General features: G+C 30.8%; 3 protein-coding genes across 4 annotated transcripts in view; all 3 read left to right on the plus strand.

Moving 5' to 3' along the window:
- The window catches only part of LOC108574483 (CDK5 and ABL1 enzyme substrate 2), a 4581-nt gene extending 1576 nt beyond the window's left edge, over nt 1–3005 (plus strand). Inside the window, exons 2-10 of one of the 2 annotated variants that reach the window (XM_017937085.1) lie at nt 290–667; nt 754–877; nt 948–1066; nt 1312–1350; nt 1883–1968; nt 2049–2155; nt 2241–2347; nt 2435–2639; nt 2737–3005. In XM_017937085.1, coding sequence (XP_017792574.1) covers nt 290–667; nt 754–877; nt 948–1066; nt 1312–1350; nt 1883–1968; nt 2049–2155; nt 2241–2347; nt 2435–2639; nt 2737–2877 — 1306 coding nt within the window. In that variant the 3' untranslated portion in view covers nt 2878–3005. The remainder of the gene's footprint in view (nt 1–289; nt 668–753; nt 878–947; nt 1067–1311; nt 1351–1882; nt 1969–2048; nt 2156–2240; nt 2348–2434; nt 2640–2736) is intronic. The other variant, XM_017937086.1, reaches the window with a different exon arrangement.
- A 2379-nt stretch (nt 3006–5384) lies between these two features.
- Nucleotides 5385–8389, plus strand: LOC108574478 (disks large-associated protein 5-like). Its single transcript, XM_017937080.1, has 7 exons — nt 5385–5582; nt 5661–6236; nt 6351–7030; nt 7097–7685; nt 7809–8039; nt 8113–8238; nt 8349–8389. The coding sequence occupies exons 1-7, from the start codon at nt 5408–5410 to the stop codon at nt 8387–8389; spliced, it is 2418 nt and encodes an 805-aa protein (XP_017792569.1). The 5' UTR covers nt 5385–5407.
- A 1076-nt stretch (nt 8390–9465) lies between these two features.
- LOC108574479 (disks large-associated protein 5-like) overlaps nt 9466–11822 on the plus strand; it is a 2904-nt gene continuing 547 nt past the window's right edge. The window contains exons 1-4 of the mRNA XM_017937081.1: nt 9466–9663; nt 9742–10317; nt 10432–11111; nt 11178–11766. Of these exons, the coding sequence (XP_017792570.1) occupies nt 9489–9663; nt 9742–10317; nt 10432–11111; nt 11178–11766 (2020 nt within the window). The 5' untranslated portion in view covers nt 9466–9488. The remainder of the gene's footprint in view (nt 9664–9741; nt 10318–10431; nt 11112–11177; nt 11767–11822) is intronic.

An 11822-nucleotide genomic window follows, 5' to 3' on the forward strand; every position in this document is an offset into this window, starting at 1 on the left:
AATATTTCCTTCCAATGATTACAATTCTTTAGTTGATATTGGTAGTCATAATTTTTGTTACTAATTGATGTACATTATAATATATCTGAATTTATGTTTTATATTTTAATATTTCAAACCAATATGCATGCATGATTAAAGTTTAATGTTAAAATTATTAAAAATGTATAATCAACATTGAACAAGAATAATAAGTTAAATACAGTGTTTAGGACTAATAAAATTTATATGTTATTTTGGTTACATTATTAGGAAAAGAAAATACAAGATGTGCATTTCTATTTCTCAGTACTGGTACAACTGGCAGTGAATATTCACTACCTGAAAGGCGAGTTGGTTCTTTACAATATAAAAAGCGTATAACTCATCAAACATCAACACTTTCGGAAGATATAAAACATCAATATAATAGTTCCAATGAGAGTATTGGTTCTTTACGTTCTAAGCCACAATCCACAAAATCAAAAACAAAAACATCAAACAATGTGCAATCTGGTTCTGGAAGTAGTGGCATAATACCAGAAGTTACAAGAGAATTGCGTTTAATGCAGCATCCTGTAAATGGTTACAAATTTGGAGATGATAGACTGGTTTTGGTTTCTAATAAACGTGTGCCATTTCTAGTATTTTCTGCTCTTCCATATAATAAAGGACAGAGATCTAGTTGGTAAGTTGGACATTATGAAAATTGTGTACAATTGTACTTACAATGCATAATACATATTGATGTAGATCCTTTTTTTGTATTTACAGGTCTGAATTGCGTAAAGACACAGGACGAAGAAAAAATATTTCTTCACAGAGACCACTATCAGCAATTAATGATAATATTGACCCCTTTGGTTTATTGGGTGTAGAGCGTGCTAAAGACGGCCAGGTATCTAATTATAAAATACAGAATTATTTTATGGCCTTTAATTTCACAAATTAATTCAGAATATTTTTAGGAAATATCTTATGGACAATTGCTTGTTCCATCTAGGCAGTTTCAGAAGGACAAAAAATTACATTTTAATGATAATGAGACCATAGAACTTATACCTAACAAGCATCCTATAGTTTCAAGGTATTTAATTTGTATAACTAAAACTAATATATCTTTATTCTTATTAAATATTTTATTCCAATTTTGTAAGTACAAGTATTTTATGTTATTTCATTTTGTAAATTTTTCATATGTGTAGTATTTTTGTACACTCCTTTATTAGATGTTTTCATTCATCTTTCACGTTTCACTAATATACTGTCACAGAAAATGTATTGCACTATTTTTTTTGTCTTGTAATGAAATCTTTCAACCATATTTTGCAGGACAAAAACTATTACATGGAATGTGGATCACTCAAAATGGTAAAATATATAACCATATTATATTAAAAGAAGGTTTAAATAAATTAGTATAATATGGTATACAGTAGAAAGTGTGAATACTAATTTATATTTTTAATTAATTTGGAATAGCATTATTTGCAATTCTGTAATTATGTATATATTTTTTTATCTATATTAATTGTATAGCACGTGCACTATACACTTGTATGTACCAATTTCTTTTTTTCTTTGTTGTATGTAATTTCATATCATGATATACACGTAAGTTAATTTTGTTACAAAATAAATTCCTTGCCTTAGAAGTTGTATACAAACAAGATAATTGTATATTATCATTAATATATATACATATTTATCATTTACATTTTCATTTGAATGCATACATATTCATTCATATCCCATATAGTGTAATCTTTATTAGTTATTATTAGATTTAGTGTATTATTAGCATAAAGAATATTTTAAAGTTATGATAAATTTAATGTTTGTTATATTTAGTTCCAAATTTATTTTTTCGTAGTATCGCTTAACGTAATGAATTTTCTTTCAGGTGTTTATCTTATGACACAGCTACACATCGAGCTCAACATTTAACACCTGAATCTCCACCGCTATCTTTTAATGCTGATTCCAAAGGTACATTTGCGCTGCAAATATAAGCAAGCACTGCTTAGTAGGATTTAAAATATTTTTACAATAAGCTTCTTTAATTATAGCTCATGATTGGGATGAGCAATCATTACAATATAATCCGAACTTATTGGATGATCCGGAACTCATAGCTGGAAAACATAGAACACTGCTTACATTTACATCATATATGGTATTTAATTTTGTAAACTTATAAGATATAATGTATATTAATAATTCATGTAATGATTACTTATTTCTTTCTGTCTTTCATATAGGCATCAGTTATTGATTATGTACGACCATCTGATTTGAAAAAAGAATTAAATGATAAATTTAAGGAAAAATTTCCACATATTCAACTTACTTTGAGTAAGTTAAGAAGGTCAGTATTAAACCAGTGTAATATGGTTCATAACTATGTAATATTTTTTATGCAAAATTTAATAATACATTATAATGACGTACATAGTTTAAAACGAGAAATGAGGAAAATAGCAAAAATGGAATATGGTATTGATCTCTTAACAGTAGCAATGGCTTATGTATATTTTGAGAAACTTATTCTTCGAAATGTTGTCACGAAACAAACACGGAAATTATGTGCTGGTGCATGCTTACTTCTTGCAGCAAAATTAAATGATGTTAAGGGTGACGTTCTTAAATCATTAATAGAGGTATTTATTCTATGCCAATTTATTACAACATTTTGCTACATAAATCAATATTATACGTCGAATATTTTTAGATTAAATAGTTTTATACAATTTCCAGAGAATTGAAAGTGTATTTCGTCTAAATCGCAAGGACTTAATTACATCTGAATTTGCTGTTTTGGTGGCCTTAGAGTTTGGTTTACATCTCCCAACATGGGAAATATTCCCACATTATCAAAGATTAATATACGAGTCTTGACCTTCTTTTGCGACGTGTTTTTTACGTAGAGCCAGAACATTTTCATCATAAAATCGAAATTTTGGAAACAATTATCAAAAGTACAATGCATAGAGTTTTTTTTAATACAAAAAACGTACAAACTTATAAGCAACAAAGAAAAAAAATTTGAAAGTGAATAAATACATTACGATTACCAATAAATTCGTTATTCTGTAATATCGTAGAGAACAATATATCAGTAAAAGTTATAAGCAAATTTATAAGTAAGAATTACATGAAAAGATATCAGAATACTACTTTTTCTCTGATGTGAGTACTTACGATAGATCGGCTTTAATATCATTAAGCTCCTGTACTTATCATAATAAAGTTGTTCAATACTTCGTAAATTTGTAAACAAACGTATTTGTAATTAGAGTAATTATAGACTATGGCCGAAATTGATGAACTGTGTGTTATTGAGCGCAATGAGTTGTAAAGCCCTGTACAGATTTACGGACTGTGGATATTGTCTGTGGACAAGGTCTGTGAGTGCTACGGACCGCCTACAGACAAAAGTCAGATTAAAAGTCCGTGTTTTTTGTCTTTCGGCATAGATGGAAAACTTAACGGACAATCTGCGGACTTCTATTCTCTGGGTTCATCTATTTGTCATTAGTTTGTAGCACTTATGGCAGTGGTATTACGCTTTTGGTGGCATATCTTCGAAAACATTTTTTGTTTTTTCTCTTCTATTATTGTTCAAGTATTTCTAGTTATGTACAGTTTCCTTTATTTTGTCTCAATATTTTTAAGAGCCCTCCGTTCTTCTTCGCACAGTCTTGGTAGGTTACATGTGTTTTACTTGTTGAACTTTGTCTGTACATTACGATTGAATTGCTTTGTAAAATAAATTGAGGTACAATTCAATATATTTTAAAGGAACAAATCTTGTATATTATCAATTACTTCAAGTCTATTTGCTATATTTATAATTGTGTAGTCGAATGAAAGTTTTATTATTTATTAAGGATCTGCAGTACAATCAGTGCTTGTGGAGTGTGAACAGTGTAGATTACAAGAATTGCAATAAAAAAAGATGACACTGTGAAATATTTTGTAAAGGAATACAACATTTGTATAAACTCTTTGGGTAAAGAATCTCCAATTTGAAGTTCAATTGAATTAACACTTTTGATGGTGAACAGTCTGATCAAATAAAGGTAAGTGTATTATTTTCAATATTATGCACTCATAAATTACTTTATTTTTACAAAGAAAAAAGGGGACAAATACATGAAACATTGAAAGTAATTATTTAAAACTATAAGTTTTAGAACAATTCTAAATTTTGCTCACAGATGTAAAATACGTTTCCTATTATTCCATATCATGTTCCACACATTTTCTAGTTGTAAATTTATTGTGATGCAGAAGAAATAAAAGTATTACCAGCAATTTATATAAATTGAATGACTTTAGCTTTATATCCAATATAATATGGTGAGGTACCACCGTCGGAAATACGACGTCGACAATCAGCATCTGTAGTAGATTTGTTAGAAAACCAATAACAAAGAGGAAGAAGGCACTTAATGAAGGGAATTGTGGCGAGAATAACTAGCCAATTTTTTATTTTATTTCTAAATTTATTTTAAGTGTTTATAATAAGGATTTTTATAAAAAGGTACTCTTATAATATTTGTACAGATAAAAGTGTGACTTCAATGTGAGATTTTTAAAATTAAACCACTGATTGTATATATGTGTGTACCAATTAAAAAAATTATTATTGTTGTAATTATTTCTTTCATTACAAGGTGTTCTGTTTCAATCTATTAATGTATGTAAATATTTAGTAATGTGCGATTTGTTGGTCGCTGTGACCAAGTGCGTAAGTTCGAGCTTACATATTCTCTCAAATTCAGTGGTTGCCGACGACCTGATCGCCGGCAACTGGTCAACATTGCATAACAGCTCCAATATGTGGATATAAGCAAGTATAGATCAGCAAAGTAGAGATAAGATTTCTGATGTCATCGCCCTACCAAATAGGCGGTAAACACGCCATTCTCATTACTCTAAAGTCACAGATTGTGACCGCTTGAGGGGAAGTTGGTGAAGGAAAATTGCTGAGACAAATGGTCTTCAATCAGCTGTTGATAATATTGTAGGTCGATAAAAGAATAGAAAACTGAAAAAATTATCTGCCCGTCTTGTCTTTCTACCTGGATTGACGCAAAAGACAAACATTTAATAGCACCACAGGCGAAGTACAGAATGAACCTATCACCTAATGTATTTCTGATTAGATTTTCTTGTTCGCTTTAAATATAACTACACGATCACGAACAGAGCGCCTTAACGCTCCAAGGGCAATAACCCTGTCCAAAATCCCCATTAGTTATTACTAGTTTTATATCTTTTTCCACCGGTGGTGACACTGCTATTCAAAAACATCTTCCTAGTGCGCAACAATTTTAAATTGTTTTCCGTTGAACTTTACCGCGAGACGGTTAGCTGAAAGTTAGATTGAATCGTGACGTTAAGTTTGTTCATGTAAAATAAAATGTCAACTTTTCGGCAACAATATAAAGAGAAAACGTTTGGTTTCGGAAACGCAAACGAGGGTCGGTTTCTTCGCACTAAAAAACATGAAGGGAAACGTAAAACCCAAAGAGCTGTAACGTTTAATGAAAATAGAATGATATCAAATTCTACAGAAAGCACACCACAGAACAAAGGTTTGTATAAAACTGTTTATGATTGGTATATTATCTCATTGATACATTGCCATATTATTATTAACAATTTAATTTCAGGAATGCAGTTAGTCCCTGCAGTGGAAAATCGTTTGACCAGGTTCTTAAAATGGAAAGTTGAACGTGAAAGACGCAGAAAATTTGAACAAGCAAATAAAAAGCCACCCTTTGTTGTTGGAGTGGTACATCACAAATTTTGTTCCCCAGTTAGTAAAGATGATAGTGTTGCTCCAACTATGGTACGTAAAAAGACACGGAATCAGATTGCACCTATGGCTCTAGCAACACCTGAAAAGAGAATTACAAGAGCAACAGAAAAACGATTGCTAAATAAACTACTAACACAAAAAGTAACTGAGGGTGCTGTTAAAAATATAAGTGTTATGATTAACAAGGAAAAATACCAGAGAGAGGATGCAAAATCTTTTGCTCCTGTTGATCATAATTTTAAAGCTCCAGTTGGGTTGTGTCAAGTACCTTTATTTGGCAGAGTAGCCATAGAAAATACACCTATCAAGACAAAGTTTACATTTTCCCCTTTAAGTACATCAAAGGAAAATAGAAAAAGTGGTACTACAGAATTTAATGTAGAACCAGTCAATATTCAGGAGAATGATGCACCTAATGACAAGGAAAGTGATTCTAATGATGCAGAAGATAATTCTTCGATAGAAGCAGTCTCCTTAAAATTATCATATGATGAAGAAGAAATATTTAATTCTTCTAATAATAATAATAATAAAAATGAAGAGATAAAATCAGGTGTTGAAAATGTAGTACGCAATAGTGAAGAATACACCAATGTGAGACATAATAATGATGAACATTTAAAAGAACAATTAACACATAGCTTCAGTCTTTGTCATTCACCAAGTGATGACATTCCTGCAAAAGATACTGTCATGAAAAATTTAAATATTTCAGTTGAAGAAGAAGAACATACTGCACAATATTTTCAATTTCTTCTAAGCAGAGAAATAACCAGATTAAATGAATTATGTAAAACGTGGTCAGAAATTAAAACAAAACCTACAACTACAGAGGATGGGCAATATGAAATAAATCAAACTATTGGCCAAACAAATCTGTTAATAGGCAAAAAGTTTGAAAGATTTCGTGGATTAGTTGCTGATTGTGAGACAGGAAAAGGAGAAATGTTAGTTACATGTAAAGATTTACAAGGATTTTGGGATGTGATGTATATAGAAGTAAAGAACTGTGATTCACGATTTGAAAAATTGGAGAAACTTCGTTCACGAGACTGGAAGGAAGAAGAATTGCCTGTTGTCAAGCATATAACTAAAAAGAAATCTAATGTAAAAAGAAATGTTGCATTTACAAAATCAAGTTCTTTCAAAGCTTTCGTAGCAAAGAAAAGGCAAAAGATGACACAAGAAATGAGAAGTAATGGTGATATGAAAGAAGTTGATGTTACAAGTAATCAAATTCTGAGTAATAAATATGAAAAGAATGAAAGCTTTAATGTAAAATATAAGACAAGAAAATTTATGTCTAGTACTCCTAATAAAAAAGATTATACACCTATTAAACATAATAAAAGATTAAGTCTAGTGCAAGAGGTACATTTGTCTGAAACATCAAAGAAGATAAATACTCCATTAACCATAATAAAAGTAAGCCAAATGTGTAAAACACCAGAGGTGAACTTGGATAATACAATATCTTATGTTAATTTTGATCAAACACCAGGAAGGAGCATATTGCAACCATCAGAGAATGCAACTATAGCAGAATCTCGTATAAAGTTCAGAAATAAAGTTAATTTTGATGATCATATAATTTTAAATGAAATACCAATTGGTGGAGAAACACAGACAAAAGTGGATTTGGCTGAATCATTATCAAAAATAGAAAGTTTTGACAACTTTGATAAAGTAATAATTAAGGCAGAAAGAAAACTTGCTTTTGATAGTAATAGTTCTAAAGAATCTGAAGGGGATATTGGACACTTTGAATTGAAAAATTCTGCAGTTGAAAATATTAGTAAAATACCAGCTTTAAAAGTACAACCTGCAACACCATTGCCAAGGCGAAGTCTAAGAAGACAAATTGCTTTTGATGAAAGTGATGAGATTATGCATAAAATGTCACCATTAAAAGAAATTACAAAAAATAAACATAAAGAAAAACAAAAAATAAATGAACATGATGAAAATACAAGAGTTTTAAGAAATAGAACTGTTATAGTACTTGATACACCTACAGTTAGGAGAAAATCCTTAAAAGAAGTGTCTACTAGCATCCAAGAATTAGAACATAAGGAAAATAAAACTCCTTCAGAAAGGAGAAGGAGAAAAAGTTCATTTAAAGGCAGCATTAATGATAAGGAAAAAATGGATTTATACAGTTGGAATGATAACATGTCTTTAGAAGAAAGTAATGTCAGGAGAAGATCTACTAGAAGTGTTAAATTTTTAGGTATGGATAGTTGCTAATAAACTAGTATTTTATGTTCTTTAAATGCAATATTTGAGTGAGTACATTGTTGCAGAAAAAGAGTGCAGTGGTTGGGAATTACCCATGACTCCTCATGTTGGAAGGAGCAGGGCACAATCTAGTGATAGAAAGAGGAGTATAGTCACAGAAAATCTTATTTCATGGGAAACACCAGAGAAACGTAATTATTTTCTTTGCTTCTTTTTTCTTTATTTGTATGAACGTAAATTTATTGCGATGCGGAAGAAATATAAGTATTATCAGCAATTAATATAAATTGGATGACTTTAGTTTTTGCCAATACAAATTACAAAGATCATACAACGAGTTAATTTTTGTTCAAGCTTTATATCCAATATAATATGGTGAGGTACCACCGTCGGAAATACGACGTCGACAATCAGCATCTGTAGTAGATTTGTTAGAAAACCAATAACAAAGAGGAAGAAGGCACTTAATGAAGGGAATTGTGGCGAGAATAACTAGCCAATTTTTTATTTTATTTCTAAATTTATTTTAAGTGTTTATAATAAGGATTTTTATAAAAAGGTACTCTTATAATATTTGTACAGATAAAAGTGTGACTTCAATGTGAGATTTTTAAAATTAAACCACTGATTGTATATATGTGTGTACCAATTAAAAAAATTATTATTGTTGTAATTATTTCTTTCATTACAAGGTGTTCTGTTTCAATCTATTAATGTATGTAAATATTTCGGAATGTGCGATTTGTTGGTTGCTGTGACCAAGTGCGTAAGTTCGAGCTTACATATTCTCCCAAATTCAGTGGTTGCCGACGACCTGATCGCCGGCAACTGGTCAACATTGCATAACAGCTCCAATATGTGGATATAAGCAAGTATAGATCAGCAAAGTAGAGATAAGATTTCTGATGTCATCGCCCTACCAAATAGGCGGTAAACACGCCATTCTCATTACTCTAAAGTCACAGATTGTGACCGCTTGAGGGGAAGTTGGTGTAGGAAAATTGCTGAGACAAATGGTCTTCAATCAGCTGTTGATAATATTGTAGGTCGATAAAAGAATAGAAAACTGAAAAAATTATCTGCCCGTCTTGTCTTCCTACCTGGATTGACGCAAAAGACAAACATTTAATAGCACCACAGGCGAAGTACAGAATGAACCTATCACCTAATGTATTTCTGATTAGATTTTCTTGTTCGCTTTAAATATAACTACACGATCACGAACAGAGCGCCTTAACGCTCCAAGGGCAATAACCCTGTCCAAAATCCCCATTAGTTATTACTAGTTTTATATCTTTTTCCACCGGTGGTGACACTGCTATTCAAAAACATCTTCCTAGTGCGCAACAATTTTAAATTGTTTTCCGTTGAACTTTACCGCGAGACGGTTAGCTGAAAGTTAGATTGAATCGTGACGTTAAGTTTGTTCATGTAAAATAAAATGTCAACTTTTCGGCAACAATATAAAGAGAAAACGTTTGGTTTCGGAAACGCAAACGAGGGTCGGTTTCTTCGCACTAAAAAACATGAAGGGAAACGTAAAACCCAAAGAGCTGTAACGTTTAATGAAAATAGAATGATATCAAATTCTACAGAAAGCACACCACAGAACAAAGGTTTGTATAAAACTGTTTATGATTGGTATATTATCTCATTGATACATTGCCATATTATTATTAACAATTTAATTTCAGGAATGCAGTTAGTCCCTGCAGTGGAAAATCGTTTGACCAGGTTCTTAAAATGGAAAGTTGAACGTGAAAGACGCAGAAAATTTGAACAAGCAAATAAAAAGCCACCCTTTGTTGTTGGAGTGGTACATCACAAATTTTGTTCCCCAGTTAGTAAAGATGATAGTGTTGCTCCAACTATGGTACGTAAAAAGACACGGAATCAGATTGCACCTATGGCTCTAGCAACACCTGAAAAGAGAATTACAAGAGCAACAGAAAAACGATTGCTAAATAAACTACTAACACAAAAAGTAACTGAGGGTGCTGTTAAAAATATAAGTGTTATGATTAACAAGGAAAAATACCAGAGAGAGGATGCAAAATCTTTTGCTCCTGTTGATCATAATTTTAAAGCTCCAGTTGGGTTGTGTCAAGTACCTTTATTTGGCAGAGTAGCCATAGAAAATACACCTATCAAGACAAAGTTTACATTTTCCCCTTTAAGTACATCAAAGGAAAATAGAAAAAGTGGTACTACAGAATTTAATGTAGAACCAGTCAATATTCAGGAGAATGATGCACCTAATGACAAGGAAAGTGATTCTAATGATGCAGAAGATAATTCTTCGATAGAAGCAGTCTCCTTAAAATTATCATATGATGAAGAAGAAATATTTAATTCTTCTAATAATAATAATAATAAAAATGAAGAGATAAAATCAGGTGTTGAAAATGTAGTACGCAATAGTGAAGAATACACCAATGTGAGACATAATAATGATGAACATTTAAAAGAACAATTAACACATAGCTTCAGTCTTTGTCATTCACCAAGTGATGACATTCCTGCAAAAGATACTGTCATGAAAAATTTAAATATTTCAGTTGAAGAAGAAGAACATACTGCACAATATTTTCAATTTCTTCTAAGCAGAGAAATAACCAGATTAAATGAATTATGTAAAACGTGGTCAGAAATTAAAACAAAACCTACAACTACAGAGGATGGGCAATATGAAATAAATCAAACTATTGGCCAAACAAATCTGTTAATAGGCAAAAAGTTTGAAAGATTTCGTGGATTAGTTGCTGATTGTGAGACAGGAAAAGGAGAAATGTTAGTTACATGTAAAGATTTACAAGGATTTTGGGATGTGATGTATATAGAAGTAAAGAACTGTGATTCACGATTTGAAAAATTGGAGAAACTTCGTTCACGAGACTGGAAGGAAGAAGAATTGCCTGTTGTCAAGCATATAACTAAAAAGAAATCTAATGTAAAAAGAAATGTTGCATTTACAAAATCAAGTTCTTTCAAAGCTTTCGTAGCAAAGAAAAGGCAAAAGATGACACAAGAAATGAGAAGTAATGGTGATATGAAAGAAGTTGATGTTACAAGTAATCAAATTCTGAGTAATAAATATGAAAAGAATGAAAGCTTTAATGTAAAATATAAGACAAGAAAATTTATGTCTAGTACTCCTAATAAAAAAGATTATACACCTATTAAACATAATAAAAGATTAAGTCTAGTGCAAGAGGTACATTTGTCTGAAACATCAAAGAAGATAAATACTCCATTAACCATAATAAAAGTAAGCCAAATGTGTAAAACACCAGAGGTGAACTTGGATAATACAATATCTTATGTTAATTTTGATCAAACACCAGGAAGGAGCATATTGCAACCATCAGAGAATGCAACTATAGCAGAATCTCGTATAAAGTTCAGAAATAAAGTTAATTTTGATGATCATATAATTTTAAATGAAATACCAATTGGTGGAGAAACACAGACAAAAGTGGATTTGGCTGAATCATTATCAAAAATAGAAAGTTTTGACAACTTTGATAAAGTAATAATTAAGGCAGAAAGAAAACTTGCTTTTGATAGTAATAGTTCTAAAGAATCTGAAGGGGATATTGGACACTTTGAATTGAAAAATTCTGCAGTTGAAAATATTAGTAAAATACCAGTTTTAAATGTACAACCTGCAACACCATTACCAAGGAGAAGTCTAAGAAGACAAATTGCTTTTGATGAAAGTGATAAGATTATGCATAAAATGTCACCATTAAAAGAAATTACAAAAAATAAACAT

This window comes from Habropoda laboriosa, unplaced genomic scaffold (genome assembly GCF_001263275.1).
Source record: "Habropoda laboriosa isolate 0110345459 unplaced genomic scaffold, ASM126327v1 scaffold224, whole genome shotgun sequence".
Classification (NCBI taxonomy): domain Eukaryota; kingdom Metazoa; phylum Arthropoda; class Insecta; order Hymenoptera; family Apidae; genus Habropoda; species Habropoda laboriosa.